This window comes from Gobio gobio, assembly GCF_949357685.1.
Source record: "Gobio gobio genome assembly, chromosome: 17".
Lineage (NCBI taxonomy): Eukaryota > Metazoa > Chordata > Actinopteri > Cypriniformes > Gobionidae > Gobio > Gobio gobio.
The window spans coordinates 29,010,275-29,036,703 of record NC_137110.1 but is presented as its reverse complement, the minus strand read 5'-3'; the positions used below and the strand labels follow the sequence as shown (position 1 = coordinate 29,036,703).

At 37.8% G+C, this 26,429-nt stretch overlaps 1 protein-coding gene across 2 annotated transcripts in view; it reads left to right on the top strand.

Annotated features, from left to right (window-relative positions):
- The window catches only part of rptor (regulatory associated protein of MTOR, complex 1), a 377,545-nt gene that overhangs the window by 294,342 nt on the left and 56,774 nt on the right, over positions 1–26,429 (top strand). The window contains exons 23-25 of one of the 2 annotated variants that reach the window (XM_079841367.1): positions 4,648–4,751; positions 5,089–5,266; positions 9,396–9,506. In XM_079841367.1, the coding sequence (XP_079697493.1) occupies positions 4,648–4,751; positions 5,089–5,266; positions 9,396–9,506 (393 nt within the window). Of the gene's footprint in view, positions 1–4,647; positions 4,752–5,049; positions 5,267–9,395; positions 9,507–26,429 lie in introns of both variants that reach the window. The other variant, XM_079841366.1, reaches the window with a different exon arrangement.

Sequence of the window (26,429 nt, the reverse complement as noted above, 5' to 3'; positions counted from 1 at the left end):
ACCACATGTGAGACTTCACTAATCAGTACATTTGTCATCACATCTCTTTCAAGCTGGGGTTTTTGATTTCCAGAAAACACTCTCACTTTGACATCATCTATCGTAAGAAAGCTGTAGAGTGACTTCGGAAAAATCTAGTTAAGCTCAAGCAAGTTACTGCAGACTTGCTTTTCTGCTTTAACTAAACTCTTATTTTAATCTTGTGTAGACCATGCTGGGCTATGTTTTTAAGTTAAATCTTTGAAGTGTCTGTATAATCTCATGTTACAAACTGGAGAGAGGGGAGGGGTTGACAGAGTTCCAAAAATCATCTGACAAATTATCAGACACTTGGGCTTGATTTCTTGGGCCTGCTTGCATCATATCTACATCAGTTTGAGCACAGTTGCAATCAAATGACTAACAATGGCTTCTAGTTTTGTGAAGCATGGTTCCAGGGTTTTTATTTTTTATAATGGCAGCTACGTAAGCACTTTAATGTAAAACCTCGACAAATCTTTTTTTATATATTTTTTAAAAATGTTTATATATAAGCTAGACACTGATTGATGTTAAAAAGTCTCTAAACCATGATTGCAGAACTTTTGGAGGTTGTTTGAGCAGAGGGTCATGTTGTGCATTTCTAATAATCAGACTCAGCTTGTTTTGTCTATGACCTTTCTTAAGTTCCGGAGCAGCAGGTGACAATGAGTGCCAATTTGTCACGCTGACATTTGTGCAGTGATACTCAGATAGACCTGCTGAGTCCAATCAGTGCAAAATAACACACACACAAATCTGAGCCTGTTCTGACTTACCCAGGCATGTACTCAAACTAGCACTAAAAGTACAGTATATACTTCACTGGTCATGGGAAAGTGCATCTCATTAAGCATGTAGAAAGCCAATGTGATGTGATGCGACACTTTAGCAGAAACAGTAGGTAGATTTCAGTCTCTCTTTAATGGGGGTTGTACAACGTAAATACAACCCCAAATCAGCAAAAGTTGGGACGGTATGGAAAACGCAAATAAAAAAAAGAAGTGATTTCTAAATTTACTTTGACTTGTATTTCATTGCAGACAATATGAACACAAAATATTTCATGTTTTGTCTGGTCAACTTCATGTCATTTGTAAATCTGCATCCTTTCCTGTCATTCAGACCTGCAACACATTTCAAAAAAAGTTGGGACAGGAGCAATTTAGGGCTAGTAATGAGGTAAAATGGTTAAATAATGATGTGATTTGAAACAGGTGATGTCAACAGGTGATTGTAATTATGATTTGGTACAAAAGCAGCATCCAAGAAAGGTCTAATCCTTTAGGAGCAAAGATGGGCCGAGGATCGCCAGTTTGCCAACAAATACGTGAGAAAATTATTGAAATGTTTAAAAACAATGTTCCTCAAAGAAAGATAAGAGATTTGGATATTTCACATTCAACAGTGCATAACATAATTAAAATATTCAAGGAATCTGAGGAATTTCAGTGCATAAAGGACAAGGGCGCAAGCTTAAGCTGAACAACCGTGATCTCCGATCCCTCAGGCGGCACTGCATCAAGAATCGTCATTCATCTATAAGCGATATCACCACATGGGCTCAGGACTACTTTCAGGGTACCCGTGGGATCTTAAAAAGTCTTTAAATTCAAAATCAAAATTTTAAGGCCTTAAAAAGTCTTAAATTCGCTGAAGTATTGAGTTCTAGGTCTTAAATAATTTTAAACGGTTCTTAATTTTCCTACGTCCATGTAACGCTAAGTTACCTCTTGCTCATTGAAATGCTCCCGCAGCGTTTTAGAGAGAGAGAGAGAGAGTGTGTGTGTGTGTGTGTGTGTGTGTGTGTGAAGTAGTTCGTTTTTTCGCTAGTGAGAGACCAACATGCATCTTATATAGCAGCCAATCAGCTTTCGTGTTATTGGCGCGGGTCTCTTTCGGATTGTACCACAGACACATCAAACGGATTTTATTCTTCAGCTTCAGTTCTCCATTTCTTCCAGTTCCACGATCGTGAAAGCGAATCTTTCTTACCTGCTATCTCGCATAATGACCAAATAAAAGTATGATATGCCCGATAGCACTAAAAAAAGAGTTTAAAAAGCGACGTAAACCCCGAATTCATTCGCTACTGACACACGGACCGATGTCAGACTGGCCGCAGATTCTGTACACGCATTTGCCGCCTGTCAGCGCTCGCACGAGTGTACCGAATCTAGACACATTACTGTAGGTCTTAAAGTGAAAGCAACCCAATATAGCCTAGCCTATACCCCCTCCTGCCTGTGTCGTTACGGGAAAAAAAAAACAGTAGCCTACCTAAACTTAAAGCACTGTTTGTATCTGTATTTTTTAAGTTGTATTTATTTGTCCTATTGTCAAACAAGATTCATGCATTTTGTTTGTTTTATTGCCATGTATGACTATTGTGCATATAACATAATAATATGGTAAATGTGGCCTGCACAAAAAAAACCTGCACATTTCTGAAAATGACCACCACAAAATCTCACAAAAAATGTATATACATACACACACACTACCAGTCAAAAGTTTGAGAATGGTAAGATTTTTAAAATGTTTTTAAAGAAGTCTCTTCTGCTCACCAAGGCTGCATTTATTTGATCCAAAATACAGCAAAAACAGTATTGTTGTGATTTTTTTTTTTTTTTACAATTTTAAAAAACTATTTTATATTTCAATATATTTTAAAATGCAATTTATTTCTGTATTTCAGCATCATTACTCCAGACTTTAGAGTCACATAATCCTTTCCTATTTCAGATAAATGCTGTTCTTTAGAACTTTCTATCCATCAAAGAATCCTACAAAAAAACATTTTTTACACAACTGAATAAATTGAATAAATGAATTTGCTTTGCAAGTAATTTTGTGATTCTGCATTTCCTTTTGTACGTTTTTTTTTTTTTTAATCGCGTGATATAGGTCTTAAATTTAATTCATAATGGTCTTGAAAAGGTCTTAAAAAGTCTTAAATTTGACTTGGTGAAACCTGCAGATACCCTGACTTTGGCAAACCTTTGTCAAGTACCACAATACGTAGTTACATCCACAAATGCCAGTTAAAACTGTACTGTGCCAAAAGGAAGCCCTATGATAACAGTGTCCAGAAGCGCCGTCGACTTCTCTGGCCTCGTAGGCATCTGGGATGGACCATCACACAGTGGAAACGTGTACTGTGGTCAGATGAATCAGTATTTCAGGTATTTTTTGGGAGGAATGGATGCCGTGTGCTCCGTACCAAAGAAGAAAAGGATCATCCAGACTGTTACCAGCAAGAAGTCCAAAAGCCAGGGTCTGTCATGGTATGGGGTTGTGTCAGTGCCCTTGGCAAAGGTAACTTGCACTTCTGTGAAGGCACCATTAATGCTGAAAAGTACATAGAGATTTTGGAGCATAATATGCTGCCTTCAAGAAGACATCTTTTCCAGGGACGTCCATGCATATTTCAACAAAACAATGCAAAACCACATTCTGCACACATTACAAAGTCCTGGCTGTGGAGGAAGAGGGTACAGGTACTTGACTGGCCTGCCTGCAGTCCCGACCTGTCTCCAATAGAGAATGTGTGGTGCATTTTGAAGGGCAAAATGCGACAACGAAGACCCCGTACTGTTGCCCACCTTAAGACTTGTTTGCAGGAAGAATGGGACAAAATAACACCTGAAACACTTCATCACTTGGTGTCTTCAGTCCCTAAACGTCTTTTAAGTGTTGTGAAAAGGAATGGCAACATTACAAAGTGGTAAATGCTTTACTGTCCCAACTTTTTTTTTAAATGTGTTGCAGGTCTGAATGACAGGAAAGGATGCATATTTAAAAATGACATGAAATTGACCAGACAAAACATGAAATATTTTGTTCATATTGTCTGCAATGAAATACAAGTCAAAGTAAATTTTGAAATCACTTCTTTTTTTCTTTTTTTTTGTGCGTTTTCCATACTGTCCCAACTTTTTCTGATTTGGGGTTGTAAGAAAAAATATACACATTTATTTATTTTTATCTAATTTATTTGGTCTTATGTATATAATCTCTCTGTCTCCTCCAGTCTCTTTCACTAATTATTGTTTACATTTTAATAATCCGCATCATATATTTTCTCTCTCAATATTCATATCTGTTTTTCTTTTTTAACTTAATGAATCTGTGGGACACAAACACAAGCATTGTAATGTTTGATCTGCTGCCCAAATACACAATAACTTTATTTCTGTCTACTCAGTCATAATGAATATATCTCTCTTTCACTTTCCTGCAGGCTTTAGCATAAAAATCAGATTAGAACATCTCTCCACATGGTGATGAGGGGATGGGATTGTTAACTAGATTTTGGTGAAGCAAATAAGTCAACTTCCTGGGTTTCCCAGATTTTTACCCTTTTAAGTTGCGATTAGAGTTATGAGGAAGAGCTTTGCTGTTGCTTTTTTCTCTAGGGTTGCAGCTCAGAGACGCACATATTTTCATACATTAACTGTATTGTTTTTACTACAGGGCCACCAGAAATAATTTTTGTTTCAGCGCTTGGCTATCAAACCTTGAAATGGCACAGTAGTCACCGTTGTTATATGGAATCAGGACCAGGATGCACAATTTTAAACTACATTGTTATAATACATCTACATTCTACACTGCTTCTCGCATCAGGCCACCATGAACGCTCGCACACAGAGGATTCTGGACTCAGGATCTCTGACTCAATCAGCGCCTGCCAGTCCCACCAGCAAAGGAACACTCATACATCAAGCAGGGTGAGTTACTCAAACTGAAATATGTATTTAAATACATTAAAATCAGCAGCAGGACCATATAGTCACCTGGAATGATTTAGTACTTTTATATAAGTGAAAAAGCAGAATGTAATAGCTTGTGCTTCTGTTATTTTACTCTTCTTTGCATCTATTAAACAGTATCCTGTTCTTTTTTAATTTTGTTTATTAGCTGTGGCTGTTAATTTTGTTTTAACATGCGGCATTGCAGTGCATGCTGACCCTGTTCTTTTGCAGTACACTAATCTGTTTGTTATGGCCCTGCTTGTTGGTGTTGTAGTGCTTCCCACAGATCCAAACGCTCTTCATCTCCCTCCAGCGGATCTCCTCCCATGCCTGGTGCCTCCAGCTCCAGCCTCACCAATGAAGTGCCCAAACCACCGGTCCGGGAAGTGCCGCCCTCTCGGCCACCATACACACCGACTCTGGGTGGTCAGGCGCCCCACTCGCAGCAGTTCCCACGAACCAGGAAGATGTTTGACAAGGGCCCTGATCAGGTACAGCAGGGATGTTGTTTCCTACAGATCCTCCTCCATCCTTCTGTGTTGTTTAATTGCCATGTCAAATAATTATTTAAAGCTAAACTGTGTGATATTTTCACCCATCTAGCGGTTAAAAGGTATATGTGACCCGTTACGGCAACCAGGGACACAAGTCGGCAGCACAAGTTTCGAGCAAAATGAGAATGAAGCGGGTTTTTTTCAAAATTGCAGTTTTTTGCTTTTTTGCCGAATCTGTTAGTTGAGATCATGAAGAAGCCTCTCCATGTTTGAGATAGCAGTATTGGTATATTTAAAAGCATACACTTTGAGGTTGAAATCGCCTTGTTTTTAGGAGATTCTAGCATGCAGCAGAGGCGTGTTTCTCTTTTGTTATTGTCCCGCCCTCTAAGGGAAGCGTGGCTCAGTGTTGCCAAGTCCGCTGTTTTTCATGTCCGCGGGTTGAAGCGACCCCAATTATGTGATATTTAGCCCCGGGAATGTGAATTTTAGTAGGCAACCATGCCAAAAAAACACATATTTTACCCCCTGAAATGTGATTGGGCTTGTTTTGGGCTAGTTTTAAGTAGCAATTGTGCGGGTTTTGTTGTGAAAACCTGGCAACCCTGGTGGCTGATACACGAGCAGCGAGCAACGAGCAGCTGATACGAAGTGCAAACCTCCCAGATAACACAATGTCTGAAGCAGTAAAGAACCAACATGATCATCTTTCCCTTGTGCAGAAAGAGAGGGCTGAGTACAATGACATGACTGAAAATAAACATACATACAGGTCCTTGAAAGTGCTTGAATTTATTTTGTGCAAGAAGTTTTCTGGAAGAAATTCCATATTATTCTCTCCGGTCCGATAATGTGTTATTTCGCCAACACTTCGTGGACTATACTTGATTTACGTTTGTTACTTGCATTTATGCATTACATTAAGCGTTTCCCGCGGGAGGTACTTTGTGTTGTACATTGCCATGATGTTCACGCGCGCACAAAACCACTACGGTACCTCAGCGTTTCACAGACACACCGTGAAATATTGCAAAAATAGACTGGTTACATGAGCCTAAGCTCTTTTCAATAAAATCCATGCAAAAGTTAATATCAGATCATTTTAGAATACAGTGTACCGAATATTCTTCAGTTTTATGCAAAACAGAAATATGACAAATAGAATATCAGACCTCTGTCATATGGCCAAAAGTAAAGCCCTTGAAAGGTTCTTGAATTTGAAGTTAACCAAGCTGTGGGAACGCTGTATTAACAACTATCCAAACTGTTTTAGACCTAAAAGAGCCTTTGTAGGCCTGTTACCCTTAAATGTCAGAGAAAAGAACAGAATCAGAGTTTTTTTTTTCTTATAGAAAATTGTACTTTGCATATTATACTATAAAAACACATAATTATAGTTGATTTTAGTTTATCACAGTTGATCATGACGGTTATCACAGAATCCTGTTAAAAAGTCCCAATGCTACACAATGAAATCAATTCACCAAGTTTTATGTAGAAAACCAGCAAATAACAAATAAAAAGGTTTTATAAAAAGATAAAACTCACATATTTCAGCCTCTAAATCATTTTTGCATGAACACAGTTCAATATATTCACGTAGTTGTCAAAATGAATGTACTGTGAGTGTTTTATAACAGATGCTCGCTTGTTTGTGAGGATCAGTGGAATTTATGTACACACGGGCATCAGCTCCAAACATAGACACGATTGCTTGTTCTGACAGAGGAAATGTTCACTGATGACATCGACCCACCTTCAGATGGCTAAGTTTCCACACATTCAGAATTATTTAATTTTTTTTATTTTTCATTTTATTCAGATCTCTCAGATACAAACAAAATAAACTTGCGCTATCAACAACTCGGTACAATATAACTTTCTCAGCAATCTTTCTCCAGCTCTCCGTCTCTCTGATCCACGAGTGCCCAGTCCGTCTCTCTCTGGCAGTGCTTGCAGACTTCGCTAAACCACGCCTCCTCCGCCACATAATCTAATACTCATTTCAAATGCAAAGATGTCAGCCAATCACAACAGTGGGCGTTTTCACTGAAGTCTCACAGCAGACACGCCCCTTGAAACAGAGCATTCAAGCCAGAGGGTAAACATCAGGATAGAAAAATGCCATTTATTTCTAAATTGACATTTTATGATGTAAAAATTAGGGCTGCACGATATGAGGAAAAGCTGCGATGTGCGATAACATTGTTTAATATTGCGATGACGATATGACTTGCGATAAATATTCAAATGTGAATGTTAGCTATACTGTTCCCATGTCTTAGTGCTTTAATAGGCCGTGTTCAGTGTTGGGCAGTAATGGAATACATGTACCGGCTTTACGTATTCAGAATACATATTATGAGTAACTGTATTCCGTTACAGTTACAATTTAAACAGTTGATATTTAGAATACAGTACATTGTTGAAATCAATGGATAACATTAACGATACTTCTCTGTTTCATGAGTTTATTTACTCTCTAAATAAATTAAGGCAACTCAATGCATTTCTCAGAATGCCCCAATATGAAAACGAAAAAATGCACAGTTTGCGTGATCAGTCGGAGAGGAGCAGCGGGAGCTGGAGGTAGAGATGGAGCCTCTAAATCATTTTTAGTCAAAAAAGATAAATTAGTGACATTTACAATGCACATTATCCTTTATTATTAGTAGAATGCGGTCCGATTGTAACCATGCAGCTTTACAGGGGGTATGGCTTATCTAAATGAGATGTAAATGGGCCCTATTGTCACTCCCAGCAGGTGAGAACAAAATCTTTAGAGGCAAATTTCTCCCTGTTAAGCTTTTTTGAGTGCCTACTTTCAAATGGCCACAACTTCTCCAAATATTATCAGCTGTCCATGTGTTACACATCACTGGAAAGCTTGGAGACTACACTTTCAGAATCTGTAAATAACTCAAAATGCCCCAGAACCGACTTGTGTCCCTACCTTCCGTGACGGGTCACATATGACCATCCAGTGAATATTAGTTTCTCTTCCTCTCAATTCCGATTTCGTTTTAACTCCTACGGTGGCCGATATAGTCCACAATTAATATGGCTTCCAGTTCGACCTCGTCCACATTCGACACGGTGCCATCGAGTGTTAAAACGCGAAAGGCAAAGCTTGAATTCACGGGTATGTCCCTCTTTGGCTGATGTACTTTCAAGATGGAGGGGCAATATGGCGACCCGCATTTGAACCCATTACCCGTATGTATTTTCAATGGCATAATATAAACTTACGAGAATACTTTATTACTTGAAAGAAGTAAATATACATTAATGAGCACATATATTTTTTGAAAGAACTAAGTGTTTTTAGCTAAGAATAAACTAAAAAAGTTACACAGTGTAGCTTTAAGAAAAAAGTGTGTTTTGCAGCCATGTTCTTTTCTTATTTTGTGGCAGCCTTGTTTGTGGTTTAGACCAATAGTAGTTATGAGTTTTAGCAACTTTGTGAGAATATAACACTGAAACCAAGCCCCAGGCCTTGTATGTTTTCACTATTCATTGGTTTTATGGGCATAAAACCTAGGTGGCTAGAAGCTCAGTAGTCCCCAGTTAAAGCAGTTAAAAAAAGAGATTCTGCATTGTTTGTTAAATATTAGCAAAAAGTAACTTGAATTGCAGATTAATAATAATATATACATTAATGATGTAGCAGAATGCATTTTCTTGTTTTTTTTTTCTACTTTTTTGACTTTTTCTAAAATAATCTAAATTTTAAAAAAATAGTAAAAAGAAAAATTCTCAAATAATTTAATATAAATTACTGAACTAAAATAAGAATTTTATATTTGTGAAATTAGTATTTTGTGTGTTTGTGTATATTCAGTAAGAATGCATTAAATGGATCCAAAGTGACTAAATACATTTTCAATGTTACAAAATATTTCAAATAAATGCTGTTCTTTAAAACCTTCTATTCTTCAAATAATCCTGAAAAATAATGTAGTGTGGTTTCCATAAAAATATTAAGCAGCACAACTGTTTTCAACATTTCATGCCCAGGTTTTTATTAATTAGCAAATAGTTGTGTAATAAGCAGGATAAAACACAGTCAGTCAGACCTGATCACCGATTCGGTTACATATTGTCATTTGTCTGGTGTGTTCCTCAGACTGCTGAGGATGGAGATGAGGCAGCTGCTCACAGGAACTTCATCAGTGTGAGTCTGCAGACAGGTCTTTGCGACTGGAGTGCCAAATACTTCGCTCAGCCAGTTATGAAGGTGAGTGCTGCATGGACTAGAGGTGAAATCTAATTCATTTACTTCTAAATCAAACAAATTCAGTTAATGAATTGACTTGAAATCATTGCTTAAGATCTATTCAGTCTGATTTAAACATGTTGATTTAGCAATTAAATTAAAAATAATATTAGTAAATGGATGTGAAAGAGTTGGACCCCACTTCTAATATTAAATAAAAAACAATCTGCCCGAAGTGAAGGTTAGTGATGAAGTGTCTCAGGATTGTGTATGCGATCTTCTGGGGCCTGATGTATAAATGCAAAAAATGGCATTTTGAAAATATGTGTAAGCAATTTTCTGGCTCAAAACACCCAACCGCTTCATACACACAGTATACGCAAACTACACATTTCAGATGGATAAAGAAAACCAGTGTCGCTAAAAAGTTTTGATGGAGGACGGTTGTAATAAAGGTAAAGACGATTGCAATGACATACATTAGGCACGCGTGTGTCTGTTATTATTGATGCGCAAACAAGCCGTGTATGTGCACTCTCGGCTCATTTAAAAAAGTTTTGTTTGGATGATGATTGTAATGAAGGTAAAGATTATTACAGTGACATGCAGGAGTCATGCATTAGGCACGTGTGAGTACGTTATTATTGATGCCCAAACAAACATTTTCTGCATGAACACAGTTCAATATATTCACGTAGTTGTCAAAATGAATGTACTGTGAGTGTTTTATAACAGATGCTCGCTTGTTTGTGAGGATCAGTGGAATTTATGTACACACGGGCATCAGCTCCAAACATAGACACGATTGCTTGTTCTGACAGAGGAAATGTTCACTGATGACATCGACCCACCTTCAGATGGCTAAGTTTCCACACATTCAGAATTATTTAATTTTTTTTATTTTTCATTTTATTCAGATCTCTCAGATACAAACAAAATAAACTTGCGCTATCAACAACTCGGTACAATATAACTTTCTCAGCAATCTTTCTCCAGCTCTCCGTCTCTCTGATCCACGAGTGCCCAGTCCGTCTCTCTCTGGCAGTGCTTGCAGACTTCGCTAAACCACGCCTCCTCCGCCACATAATCTAATACTCATTTCAAATGCAAAGATGTCAGCCAATCACAACAGTGGGCGTTTTCACTGAAGTCTCACAGCAGACACGCCCCTTGAAACAGAGCATTCAAGCCAGAGGGTAAACATCAGGATAGAAAAATGCCATTTATTTCTAAATTGACATTTTATGATGTAAAAATTAGGGCTGCACGATATGAGGAAAAGCTGCGATGTGCGATAACATTGTTTAATATTGCGATGACGATATGACTTGCGATAAATATTCAAATGTGAATGTTAGCTATACTGTTCCCATGTCTTAGTGCTTTAATAGGCCGTGTTCAGTGTTGGGCAGTAATGGAATACATGTACCGGCTTTACGTATTCAGAATACATATTATGAGTAACTGTATTCCGTTACAGTTACAATTTAAACAGTTGATATTTAGAATACAGTACATTGTTGAAATCAATGGATAACATTAACGATACTTCTCTGTTTCATGAGTTTATTTACTCTCTAAATAAATTAAGGCAACTCAATGCATTTCTCAGAATGCCCCAATATGAAAACGAAAAAATGCACAGTTTGCGTGATCAGTCGGAGAGGAGCAGCGGGAGCTGGAGGTAGAGATGGAGCCAGAACAACAGAGCCAGGGCAAGAATGCGTTTCTATCTTGGAAATTCAAACAGCATTTCATATTAAAGAAAAAAAGAGATGGGAGAACGAAATATAACACGGCAGTGCAACTGTGCGGTGGCGGATACACACGCACACACGCCTAGGCCTATATATATTTTTGGCTATATTATATATATAAATTTGTTATATATTCGTTAAATATATTATTCGTTTATATTTTTTATTTTCAAAATGTAGGCTATTTAATTTTCGATTGAGGTATATACCTCAATTAAATAGCCTACATTTTGAAAATAAAAAATATAAGGCTCAAACATGCGTGTTTATTTTAGTAGGCCTACTTCCGTCAGTGAAACAACATACTGCAGCCTGTAAAATTTAAATAAATTTCTATCGAATAATAATCGAAATATAAATAATATAAGTTAAATATTAGTTAAAGAAAAAATGTGTTTATATTTCCTCACAGACGTGCGTCATGCCTCTTTGCGCTGAAAGGGATGACACGAGCAGGAAAGAAGCATCGTTTTCTAATATCTTCATGTTTTCTCCTGATGTTACAAAACTGATAGGCTACTTGTAGTAAAATGTGAAGAACGAAATTATCTTCCGCAGTGTCAAGAACTGAGGCTGTGTTTGATTATGCGCTGTGAGAGAAAGCGAAACTAAAAATCTCCGGCGTGTATAAAATGCGCTATCCACATACACTTGACCAAGTCTAATAGCAAGCACAAACTGTGTTAAATAAAGTAAAGTTTGAAGTAAAATGTATCTGTCCTACTCCGTTTTCTACTTTACCAAAGTAAATGATGCGAATATAGCCTACTCCTAAATACATCAAATAATGAAGAAACGTAATCCCCTGTGAGAGACGTAAATGAGGATTTGGGGAAACAAATAAGAGATTCCATGTCCAGTAGAATAAAATGGAGTAAGCCTATTGTTAAATTCGTGGAAAATCGTGTGACCAGATCGCAAAACGCAAGCAAACTTAAATTTAGCTCACCACACAAAGCCTTCATCTCTCGTTCGGCCTGAATCCATATGTTTCCATGGCTGTGATATAACATTTAACTGCGAACCTATTATTTATTTTATTAATAAAGCTTTGTGCTTCACTCGTGCCATAATATTCATGTAAAACAGCTTCACATACAAAAAAAATGTGTTTTGGCCGCCCTCCGCCGGTGCTCCTGCTTAGTTGACGTGAGACTTTACATTCTCCTATGTGCTGATTTACCAGCCCAAGAGCCGATGGCCCCGTTTGACGTTAGCTAAATATTTTATAATTTAAGCAGGATTTGATGACCGCATTCCTACACCTATAAAATGCAATTCAATGTGGAAGTAATCCAAGTATTCAGAATACGTTACTCAGATTGGCGCATGTAAACTGTTTTCCCTTATTCATCGTGTCAGGCTGTCTGTTGCGATGTGTTAATCGCGCGAGTTCATATCGCGATGACGATGAAAATTCAATGTATCGTTCAGCCCTAGTAAAAATCATACTAACAACATAAGTACACCTCAGGAAACATTATAAAACAATAAAAAAAAATCCAAGGCATGGGACCTTTAAAGCTACACTGTGTGATATTTTCCCCCATCTAGCGGTGGAAAGGTATATGACCATCCAGTGAATAATAGTTTCTGTTCCTCTCAATTCCGATTTTGTTTTAACTCCTACGGTGGCCGATTTAGTCCAAGATTAACATGGCTTCCAGTTCGACCTCGTCCACATTCGACACGGTGCCATCGAGTGTTAAAACGCGAAAGGCGAAGCTTGAATTTACGGGTATGTCCCTCTTTGGCTAATGTACTTTCAAGATGGGGGGGCAACATGGCGACCCGCATTCGAAGCCCTTACCCGTATGTATTTTCAATGGCATATTATAAACTTACGTGAATACTTTATTACTTAAAAGAAGTAAATATACATTAATGAGCACATATATTTTTGAAAGAACTAAGTGTTTTTAGCTAAGAATAAACTAAAAAAGTTACACAGTGTAGCTTTAAGTTGTAAATAATGTAAAAAAAAATAAGTAAAAAAGAACACTGAAGGTTAATATATCTTGAATTTTCCAATAATAACATGTTTTAGAATACAATAAATTGTATTCTAAATAGCAGAAAAAGTTTTCATGGGAATAATGTTAAATGACTTAGATGGCTTAGCACCATAGGCAGTGTAATAACAGACACTCACAGACTATTTGGGTGGTTGAAAGGGCCATAGGTCCAATGACAGTACTGTACAACTGCTGTCGTACTGTTTCTTGAGCAGTCAGACAGTAGCCCTTATCTATAATACCTTACTATCATTTATGTCTTCCAACCATTATGAAAATTTGCCTATTTGAAGGAAACTGTAAAATGTACACATTTTAATTTTTAAATGTTCTGTGTGAGGCACTAATTGTTAGACTGTTCAGTTTCCTGTAAAAGTGATAAACATGATAAACATTCTAAAACATATGTTAATTTTATTGGCAAAACTGCATGAATATTTTTTTAAAACAATAAAAAAAATATTTTGGCAATAGGAATGAATGAGAATAACTAACTATTTTTTGAAAAAAATATTTTCTTCTTGTTTTTCTGTTGCCATGGTGATGGCATGACATTTCTTCAACCATTTTTCTTTATTTCAAAAAGAGAAAACCCTTTCTGCCTGTTTCCAGCCAAACTAGAGCTGCCAAACTTCATTGTCCCCAGAGGGGACTTTTTAACATACAATGCTGCTGCTGCAGTATTCAGAGTGTTATCCCATAAACCAGTATTTAAATATGTGTGTATACTGTATGTGTTTGGCCCCTTTGATGTCATGCTTTACTACAGGGCTATTCTATACTATTCATTTTTATACTACCCTTTCCACTGTGAATTAAATATTTGCATATAGTCAGAACACAAAATACAATCATACTACCAGGTTATTTAGGCATGTACCATGTAAATACCATGGCGTATAAAAATGCTAGTCATTCAGGACCATGGTATTATCATCTAATACCACCACTGCAACACATCACCGCCACAGTATTTCAGTAAGAAAGGTAATTTGTTTAGTGTTTTTTTCCATTGTCTTCTGTAATTATTATGTACAAAAGAAAATATTTGTGAAAATGTTTGTGTCCAGTCCTGAGGCAGTATAATGCAATCCCATCAGTATGTGATCAGTGAGGAACACACACAGCCTGTGGCACTGCGCTGAGAGTAATACCTCATGTTTACTGCGAGAGAACAAGACACATTAATAATCAATAATGTGTGGGAGACAAAACAACATAAAACTACAATAAAGTAGCATACACAACCTAAGAATATGAACACAATGATTGCTTCAAATAGAAATGATTAGTGCATGTACAATTAGATTAATGGCTGAAAACAATTGCCCTTGATTATAACATTTACAGCCTGTTGGAAGAATTTATGATGTTGTTGTTGATTGGACTTTGTTTTAGGGCTCTCACTCTTACTGTGTGCTGATGGGGGATGATACTGGAAAAAGGAATGGTCAGGGTGCGAGGGAGGTCTGCATGATTTTCACCAGCCTATTCTCAACCAGGATGCATATAGATTTAACTGGGATGTTAATTTTTTTCAACTGCATTGCAGTTTCCACTTTTAGTGTGATGATTTGAGCCCAACAAGAGAATGTTTTAACTTGACTTCAATTGCAATTGTGTAAAATTGGACCAAAATTTCTTATGCTGCGTTCACACCAAACGCGAATAGAGCGTCTAGAGAGTATAAATCGAGTTTGAAGCGAAATAGACGCGAATTTGCTTCAAACATGAGAATGCATAAAAAGCACCACTCGCGCATTTCGCGCCAGATGCTCAATTCGTGTCATTCGCACGAACAGGACGCGCGAATGAGGCGGAATCGCGTCCATCGCGCCGCAGGACCTCCAGACGTGTGTCAACGCGCCTTTCCATTGACTTAACATTGAAATCACTCGCTCCTGACGCTCTATTCGCGTTTGGTGTGAATGCAGCATTAGGACTTGTGATAACGTTACATTTGGCAGGCCAGTTAATCAGCTGATATTCGGCATGAATAAGGTGATCAGGTCAGAAGTGAATAGGTCTTGAATCTGAAAGGGATTTAATTTGTAATAACTACTTTACATTATCCCTCTTAATACATTACTTACCAGACAAGTAGATACATGGATATTAAATATAGTGTGGTGCAGGGATGACGTAGGCCAAAACCTGTAAACATGTTTGCATTTTACCAGTTCCAGTTCCATCATTCTGAAGTCAAGTTTTTTTTTGAATAGGTCTTTTTTAAATGCTTGAAATAAAGTCTGTGGTGAACACAAGCTCAAGATATTTTCCTACGTTTAGCTTCTGCCGATTGTATTTACGCTTCAAAATTCATAAAAGTTGTGTTCCTTTATGAAGATTATCACAATGACATGTAGGAATCATAAGCTTTTGTTAGTCACATACCTTTTCTGCAGTAATCCAAAAGCCAATGGAAAAATCCTATTGGGTTTTTGTTGAGGGAACCAGGCTGATGCTAACTTCTGGGTTGGCCTACAAAAATACATAATCCCTGCACCACTCTAATGACTTGATTATTAATAATATTAATTTTTTACATTTATATAGCGCTTTTCTGGGTACTCAAAGCGCTTTACATATAGAAGGGGGAATCTCCTCAACCACCACCTATGTGCAGCATTCACCTGGATGATGTGACGGCAGCCATATTGTGCCAGAACGCCCACCCCACACCAGCTAATTGGTGGAGAGGAGACCGAATGATGAAGCCAATCAGTATATCGGGATTATTAGGAGACCATGATGGACAGAGGCCAATGGGCAAATTTAGCCAGAATGCCGGAGTTACACCCCTACTCTTTTTACGAAGGACATCCTGGGATTTTTTATGACCACAGAGAGTCAGGACCTCGGTTTAACGTCTCATCCAAAGGATGATGCTCTTTGACAGTATAGTGTCCCCATCACTATACTGGGATGTTAGGACCCACACAGACCACAGGGTGAGCACCCCCTGCTGGCCTCACTAAAAACATCTTCCAGCAGCAACCTGGTTTTCCCAGGAGGTCTCCCATCCAGGTACTGACCAGGCTCAGCCCTGCTTAGCTTTGGTGGGAGACCAGTCTTGGGTTACAGGGTGATATGGCTGCTATAATTTGAGTTGAAATCTGAGACTTCAAAGTAATAGGACAGATATAAAACTAGCACAGTGCAGTAGATTGGTTGCCAGGGACAATGTATAATCTAGATTACCGTTTCGCTGTCATTATAGAAAAATATTCTGCAGCAGAATGTATTTGGTCAATAATAGACAGAGAAACATTAACGTTGCAAAAAAAAACAAGGTATCAGAAATGCTCTGTAAAGACAGGGTAGACTGGCAATACGATTGCAACATGATGCTTAAATAACATGGCTAATAACAGGTAAGAACAGGAAGTGATGTAAGAAGAACCAGCAGTTCAGTGCTCAGGAGATGGCTCCCTCTGGCGGTTGGAGGATTGGATAGCGGATGCAGATGTTACAGAATTCACCCCCCCATGAACACCTCCAGCTGTTTTCTGTGACCGTCCCCTTTGTCTGGGTGCAGGTCGATTGGGATGTGCCCAGTGGAAATCCTGAATAAAGGATGGGTCTAAGATGTTCTTGGCAGCCACCCACGATCTCTCCTCTGGACGATAGCCCTCCCAGTCCACCAGGTATAGGCGGATCTTTTGTGTCGTCATTGTTTATGTTTGTCGCGTTGCATCATGGGAGTCGTGTGGCAAGAAACACCGCTAGATGCCTATAATTTGATTGTTTTGCACGTTTGGAGGAGGATTTAGAGAAGAGGATGGTTCACTCTTGCTGTGTGGTCGATTGTACGGCTCGTTGGGGGCCTGATAAAAAGTTTTTTTGAAAAACGAAAGAAATGGTTGCGTGCAATTAGGCGATTGAACCTGGACGCTCCGAAGAAAGCCTGGATTCCTGCAGCTTCTGATCGAGTTTGTGAGGCACATTTTGTTCATGGTAAGATTGAATAAATAATAAATAAAACTGAGTCAAATCAACCGAGTCATATGTTTTCGCGTTCTGATTCAGGTGTCTAGTTAGTGTGTACTAATTAGTACAGACGCCATTGAAAGTCTCACACTGAACACAATTGAATTGGTACAACAGTCACTACATTTTCAATAAATAAGTAAATAAGAACACTGATCAATGAAGACTTACCTGGCTTTGCAGTCGCAGTGAGCAGTGATTATTTCGCCGTTCTCTTTGGCGAACACCCACGGGAGATGCGAATCACGCTGTGACTCTGCTTGGCCAGGTCTAACCTCTGCTTTTAGCACGATCACTGCTTTCTGTTTGGCAGAAAAGATCGGCCCAACTTTGCGAGAAACAAAATCATAGGCCTCCAGACTTTTGAAAGCCTTTAATCTTTTATGAGTGAAGGGTCCAGGGGTTTCTATTAAATAAGAATAAATGTCTCCCCAGCAGATTGGTGGCCAAGACACGGGCGAGTCGGACCAACGTTTTTTGTCATCCCAGATCTCATATGGGCTTTGAATAACTTCAATTTTGTCACCAATAAAAATGTTGAGCTTCTCTCCAAACCTCCTCCGGTCTTCAGATGTTAAAGTGCTTATATATTGTGGATTTCGCCCGCTAACTCTCTTGAAAGTGCTCGTCGCGTCTTTACAGCCCGCCATACTGTTTGTTTTGTTGCCACACAACCACTCGCGCATGCATACAAAGATGTCAACAAAGATCCTCCTATTGCAATCAGCCCCAATGATGCCTGGAATCCAGGATATCCTTTACCAGATAGGCCAGAGCTCCATCAACCTCAAGTGGTGGAGGGGGTTCCCTCTCCTCAGTAGTGAGGCCAGATGCAGGGTGGACCGGTTTCAACAGGGAAACATAAAACGAAGGAGAGATACGGTAATGAGCAGGAAGCTGTAACCTGTAGGTTACTGGATTAATCTGTTGTAAAATACGAAACAGGCCTTGATGCTCTGGGCTCTGATTGCCCTCTGCAGCTTCACATGGGCACTGTCCCACACCAGTTCACTTCTTCTGACCCAGTCGTCCACTGCGGGCACTTCAGATGGCTCTCCAGACCAAGGGAACATGGGGAGGCTAATAACCTAGGGGGAGGATGATAGCCAGATGTTAAGTTCACATTTATATCCAGTTGCTTACAGAAGGCCTGCCATACCCGAGATGTGAACTATGACCCCCGGTTAGAAACTGTATCCTCAGGTATTCCATAGACAGAAAAAACGTATGAAATAATGGTTGTGCTATTTCCATTGCTGTGGGCAAGCCTTTAAGTGGGATTAGAGGACATGCTTTAGAGGAGCAATCTATAAGTACCAGAAGTGTGGTGTAACCATTTGAGCTGGAAAAATCTGTAACAAAGTCTACACCCAGATGGGATCAGGGACCAGGGACACTGAGGAATTGGCAGGGGTTCTAGGAGACCAGCTTGGAGTTCCCAGGGTGTTTTGGACTGAGCACACACACTGCAAGACTTAACATACACAGTGACATTATTAATTAGATTAGGCCATCAGAAAGAGTTATGCACCAAATTAATTGCCCGTTGAATGCCAGGATGCCCGGAGCTAAAATATTTGTGAACCCATTGCAAAACTCATTGGCGTAGGGACCTAGGGACATAATGCCAGGCAGGAGGACATTCTGGGGGAGTTGTCTCTATCTGCAGTTCCTCCATTATATCCCAACGAATGGGTTCTACAATGACCAAAGGGGGTAGAATTGGTCCTTGGCAGCAGGAGGTTTCATTCGAGTCATATCTTCATGATAGGGCATCAGCTTTACTATTTTTGCTACCTGGACAATACTTGACCATGAACTGGAACCTCCTGAAGAAAAATGACCTGTGAGCCTGTCTTAAGTTGAGACGCTTAGCAGTCCTGATATATTCCAGATTTTTGTGGTCAGTAATGACTTGGAAAAGGATGGCGAGCTACTTCCAGCCAGTGTCTCCATTCCTCGAGCGCTGCTTTTATAGATAACACTCCCTTGTTACACACATTACAGTTTCTCTCTACAGTGATTAGGTTCCTGGAGAAAAAAAAATCACAAACATTTTACCTAGGTTACCATATCTCTGAGATAAAACTGCTCTGAGATAAAACTGCTCTAATGCCAGAGTCAAAGGCAACAATAAACGTTAAATCAGGATCTGGATGTTTCAGGAATCGGGCAGTAGTGAAGCTGGTTTTTATGGCCTCAAATGCCACCTGAGCAGTTGAGTCCATGACATTTTCTTTGGTTTACCCTAAAATAGTGAGGTAGGGGGGCTGCGATAGTACTGTAATTACAGATGAACCTCCTATAGCAGGGGTGTCCAAAGTCCGGCCCGTGGGCCAAATGCGGCCCGCGGATGAATTTCAAACGGTCCGCAGCGCGTCTATTAAAATGTATTATATGTGGCCACGGATCATTTACAAATCATGCAGTTTCACAATGTCACCGCAAGGTGGCAGTACTAAACTTTAGGCCAGGGAAACAGCGCCCAAAGCGGAACAAAACCGCGCTGCTTGTGCTCTGAGCAACTCGCAAGCTCTGAACAAATGTGTTTACCTTGATCACGCGCCCACTAAACAGCCTTCCGAAGCCCATGAGAAGCGTTGGAGTTCGGCGCAGAGGTCTCCGGTACGAGCTGCGAATCTCTCTGTGATTTGATTTGATTTAATTTAAATCCAGTTAAACAGCGCTGACTTAATAAACAACACTAACGTGCAAATCAGCTGAGCCGATTCAAAATAATTTTCAAAAAACTATTCGCATTTCGAATTTATCATGGATTTACTGTGGTAACACCTGTAACCATGGTAATTTGTCAGAAATGTAGGTTAATATCTAATTTTATTTAATTTGTAATGTAGACATGTATTAAATGAGTAATAAAGGCCAAATTGCAGACAATTTAGTTGTCATAAACTTGCAGTTTTGTGCATTTGTATTTATGTCTATAGACTAAATACCATTTTATATATATATTATATGTATGTATTGCTTTTTGCCTTGTGTACACTGCAAAAAATGCTGTCTTTTAGTATTTTTGTCCTGTTTCTAGTCTAAATATATCTAAAAATTCTTAAATCAAGATGTTACGAGATAAGTTAAATTACATTAGATATTTTTTCTTGTTTTCTGGAAAATAACATTAAAATGAAGTGAGTTTTTGTTTAAAACAAGCAAATATATCTGCCAATGGGGTAAGAAAAATAATGTTTCTGTTTGGAATCTTTAAGGAAGATTTTGGAAGATTATTTTTCTAATCCATTGGCAGATAATTTAGTTTGTTTCAAGCAAAAACTCAATTCATTTAGATTTTTCCCCCCAGGAATCAAGAAAAAATATGTAATTTTCCTTAGTAAAAGCATCTTGATTTAAGAATTTTTTGATATTTGGACTGGAAAAAAGACAGAAATACCAAGTCAGAAAAGCATGTTTTGTAGTGTGGTTTTACCTGTGGTGATCTAAATAGAGCACTTATTAAATTTAAATAAGAATAGAGTTCTAACTCCGTAATAATATTAAAATTTCTCCCATTAAAACTTTTTTGTTGATGAAAGTTTTACAGATATTGTTAAATATCTATACATTTCCTGTGTCCTATCTCAAGCTACTCAACTGTCAGCTCAAGCTTTTGTCAAATATATATATATATATATATAGTAGAAAAGGGACCGGCCCCCGGGTATGTCCACAACATGGAATCCGGCCCGCTTTAAAAAAAGTTTGGACACCCTTGTCCTATAGAAACTAGAAAATCCAAGAACCTCTGTAGTTAATTTACTGTGGTAGGACATGGCCACTCAGTGACTGCCTTGACGTTTCCTGTATCCATCTCCAATCCTTTAGATCTAATCTTGTAGCCTAGGAAGGTGGTGCTTGAGACATGAAATCCACATTTCTATGCTTTGACATAGAGATGGTTAGCCAGTAATCAAGACAGAACATTTCTTACATTTATGTATGTGTTCCTTGTAAGTCTTTGAGTAGATCAAAATGTCATCAATGTAAGAATGTCACTGATGGATTGGATCATAGATGGAGCATTAGCCAGGCCATACGGCAACAGAATATTCATAGTGGTGGTGATAAAGGCTGTTTTCCATTCATCCCCCTCTCTGATTCTGATTAGATTATAAGTGGCTATCTGTTCTTGATAGTGACTGAGTTTAGACCACAGTAATCTATGCAGGGTTGTAGAGCTCCATCCTTCTTCTGAAGACCACTTTGTAGTCAGAATTCTCTGAGGGGATATAAACAGGCTTATTAGTTACATGACTCTCAATGCTTATGTTTAAACAGGGGAGTTGTAGCTGGAGATGGAGGCAATGGAATAACAATGTAGAGACCATTGTGTGAGCTCCTTGGAATTCCAAGAAATCTGTGGATTGTGAATAGTTAGTCATGGGTTTCCTGGAACCACTGGATGCCTGGGCATTGATGTCAGATACAAGGAGATTGTTTCTGAGTGGAACAGGCCTATCTTGACCATAACAAGAACAGTTTGATGAGTAATTCCCTCTCCAATAGGTTGATTATTAATGGAAGTTATATTAAGAGGTGGTATGGAAGGGATGACATATATAGTGAGTTCATGGACCAGTTCATGATGGATTAAATTCACTGCAGAGCCTGAGTCAACTAGCGCTGGAACACATTGAGAAGAATTTGCATCGGTAAGCACGAGGAGAAGAGTAAAACACTTTGTCAGCATTGTAGTAAAATTATGTACTCACTTTAGTCTGGGCGGGTTTGTTAGGGCATGAATGACACTGGTGACCTGGTTGACCACAATAGAAGCATAGGCATCATTCGTATTCCTCCACAGACACTTTGGTGAATCCGAACTACATGGGTTCAGCTGCTTCAGCTACTTGAATATTGGTGGCTGGGGTAAAAGTTGAGTTTGCAAATTAACTTGTTGGGTTATCGTGTAGAAGATTGTCAATCTTTGACAATATTCAAAAACTTATTGTATTTGCTTGGAAAAGTAATCAAATGAGGTTCTTAACTAGTAATTCTGATCCCACACAGCCGATGCCCAATCGAGAGCTTTGCCAATTAACAATTACATCATGAACGAACATTTAGTGGAATCTCTAAGGGAGGCTTCAGGTTGGTTATCTAAATAGATGGTGCACTGATGCAAAAAAAATATCTGCATTTTTCAGCTGTGCCATCAAATTTGTCAGGTAAAGAGAACTTTACTGGTCTATGGGAGAGACTGAATGTTGTGTGTGAGATGTTCGTTAGCAGCTCGTAGAGTGGAAAGTTGGCTTTGAAAATCCTTAACTTCGCTGGATTCTGGTCAGGCGAAGTATTCTGTAACGATTACTGACTCGGTTGAGTTATTCCATATGCTGTGTTTTTTTAAGCACAATAGCACAAACAGGTGAAGAAGACTACAATGAAGTAGAGATGAGGATACCACAGCAATCTTTTAAATCTTTCCCAGCCATTGACACGATTTTCTATCATTTTTAACACACATCTTCTCTGCCATTAATTTTTTTCAGCTTTCTATTTTATAGTACAGCATCTCCAAATCTGAAAACAAGTGATGAAGAAGATCTGTGTAAAACAAAAGGAGCAGATAGAACATTGCTTGCACACAATTAAGCTGAAATGATCGCCAAACATTCAACAACATATAAATCAAACCCAATGTCAAACCCACAAAGAGGTATATGACTGTGCAAGCTTTGATGGACTCGTCGTTTTGAATTTGGTCTGGAAAAAGTCTTTGACAAAAACACGATTTTCTATACAACATATACATCAAAATATTCTGGGGTCATGAAAGTTTGTGAATATGATCAGAAATGTTAATGAAGAAACAAAACAGGTTAAAAATCTAAACAGATGCCAAATACAAACATGGTAACATCAAATAATTCCCATGAACAAGGCATGCAACAGTTCAACATATGGTAAAACAATATATGACAACTAAGTGAACTACAGGGAAGGGGTATAAATGTACAGGATACCAATGCGTACTAATGTGCATGCTATCCATGCATTAATAGCATTCGAAATTAGAATGTGTGTCCCAAATTGTAGTATGGTGAAATGGATATTCCAAAGTTACCTGGATGGTCTACTTTTTCCGGTTAGAATTCGAAGTGCAGATACTTGCATACTTTAACGGCTAATATTGCTCGCTATAACAGTTTTCGCATTGCACGTTAGACGAGAATTCAATTTAAGTTATAGAATGTATTGTCAATACATAACTATATAAGTTATGTCAATGTATTATATAGATTTTCTATTAAATATTGTGTAAATATTTTCAGTTAATTACATCAGTTGTATGTTATTATGTTATATTAATTATTGTATATAATATTATATAAAAGTATCTGAATTATATCTGTTAACAGCCACCCTGTTTTCTAGATATCATATTTATATGAAAAAATCCATGTCATTCAACCTCTACTTGTTTAAGAAACCTCTATTTCCATAAGAAAGCAAGTGTTCCATAGGGTTTCCTGTTTTTTTGTTGTTGTTGTTGTTGTTTTTTTTCATGTGTGGTAGAAAGCTTACTAAACAGTGAACAGTCTGGACATAAGAGACCATTAACTATTACAAATTCACAGTTTCAAGCTTACTGCTTCATTTCCATAGAAAAAAAAACATTGATTCTCATTAAAAGATTGATGTGGAGCCCCAGAGCTCCAGGAAAAAAGGCAGGTGTGATTTCTTACCTTGCTTGATGAGCTTGGATGTGGGTTTGTGTCATGGGATCTGCCCTTTCCCGGAGCTCCTATCTGGAAGACTGGATCGATCAGGACTAATTAGTTAGAACTCTGATTTTTCTCACCCAGGGCTTCGCATACCTGAACACTTTATTTAGCTTGTTGAGCAGTTTGCTCATTCTTACAAATGTAAAGGAGAGGAACAAAGAACATCAGTCACAATTTTAGAAATTGAAGTAATTTATTTATATATCGCTTTATACAATACAGATTGTTTCAAAGCAGCTTTACAGTGATACCAGGAAAATAATGATCAATGATGCAAACAATTAAAATCTGCTATAAAGCAGCTCTAAAAAGTTCAGTTCAATAACTGTGTAAAGTTCGTCAATTATCAAATGAGTTCAATTCAGCTTAAGCAGTTCTGGAGAAAATAGTGATGTCATCATCCAGCTCAATTCAGTTCTCATTCGATAGTGTCAGTGCAGTCAACTCAATAATATTGCTGAATATTAACCCTCTGAGCCCTGAGCTGTTTTCTGGGCCCTGGAGGTGTTTTGACATGCCCTGACATTTGAGCTTATTTCTCTTACTTTTAACATTTTAATGGTGAAAGTCTGATTGCACTGTATTCAGCACAATCTCTGCTACAATTATATGCGAGTAGCATGTATGTAAAAGTTTGTAGTTTTGAGAAAATTAAGTTTATGCGTGGTTTGTGGGGAAAAAAAATCCCATACTGAATATTTGTTCACAAGACTTTTGAAAACTGGATCACGTAAGCTAGCATTTTTGCTTCAAGACGATGTAAAAATCACTCTGGCCACTCATTCACATAAAAAAAATATATTGATTTAAAACTTGTAAGACATGTTTTGTGTTAGGAAGACTTAGGAAGGCGTGAATCATTAATATTGATGTTTTTCACACCTGAGAAAGACAAAGACACTCCCCTAATCCTAATGGCCCTATCAGCTGAATGGGACTGTGAGGGAACTAGAACAAAGAGTGTGAAGAGATTAAAAGAATGTCTTTTTGATTTGTTAGCATTTTTTACAACACAACATCATCCAAATATACACAACGAAGGACAAAAAGTGGGACAAAAATAAGGGACAATTTTGGTTCTTTATAAGGGACACTCAAAATATTTGTACTGTACCACACAATGTATGTAATTTCAGTGTCTGCAGTTAAGTGTGTGTATAAAAGGTCTCAGGTATAAACACATTTGATTTGCTCAACCTATTAATGCACAATTTAATCCTAAAAAGAATTTTAACGCATTAGAAATAAATGTCCATTGTTTCACACAAACAGTCTAAAGCTTTTGTAGCATTATACACTACTGTTCAAAAGTTTGGGGTCAGTAAAAATTTGTTTTTAAGAAATAAATTGATTTATTCAGCAACAGTGCATTACATGTGTCGAAAGTTACAAAAGCGTTCTATTTCAGATTTGTTTTACTTTCTATTCATCAAAGAATCCTGAACATTTTTTCAACATTTACTGTACATTTTTCAGTACAGTATCACTGTGAATGTCATAATGATTTGTTTGCAATATCATCTACAAATGCATACACAAACAGATATTCCTGCCACATTTAAAGGCATTTTACTCTCACACACCTAGTTTGCAGAACAAACTTAACCCTCTGAAGCCTGAGCTGTTTTGGGGCCCTTTAGAAGTTTTGACATGCTCTGACATTTGTGCTTTTTTCAGTTGCTTAAAAACACATTAAAGGCAAATGTGTAATTACACTGTATTCAGCACAAAAATTAAGGCCTCAAAACACACAATATATTTGTGTCCACAAGACTTTTGACCAATGGGTGTTGTTGCCTAGAGTTTTTGCTTCAAACTGATGTGAGAATCATTGAGCCTACTTATTCACATAACACAATATATTGATTTACATTTTGTAAGACACTTTTTCTTTACAAAGGCAATATGCGAGGATGTGTGAATGATCATGAATAATGCTAGGTCTCACACCTGAGAGACAAAAGACCCGCATAATGAATGAGCTTCAGGTGTGTGACTGAGAGAGCAACAGGACAAAGGAAATATATTTTGTTGTAGTTTATTTAGAATGTAGTCAACAAAGGCCTATTATATTTTAAATGATCAAAAGATTTGACTTCACTCCAAAAAATGCTCTTCTTATTTAGTATTTTTTCTTGTTTCCAGTCCAAATATCTAAAAATTCTTAAATCAAGATTCATTTACTAGATAAGTAAAATTTTCTGGGGGAAAAATCTAAATGAAGTGAGTTTTTGCTTAAAACAAGCAAAATTATCTGTCAATGGGGTAAGAAAAATAATCTTATTTTTGTTTGGGACAGAAACAAGAAACAAGATTTCAATCAGAAACAAGATTATTTTTCTAACCCCATTGGTATATAATTTTGCTTGTTTTAAGCAAAAACTCACTTCTTTGTTTATTTTATTTTCAACAAAACAAGAAAATTTTCTAGTAAAATTT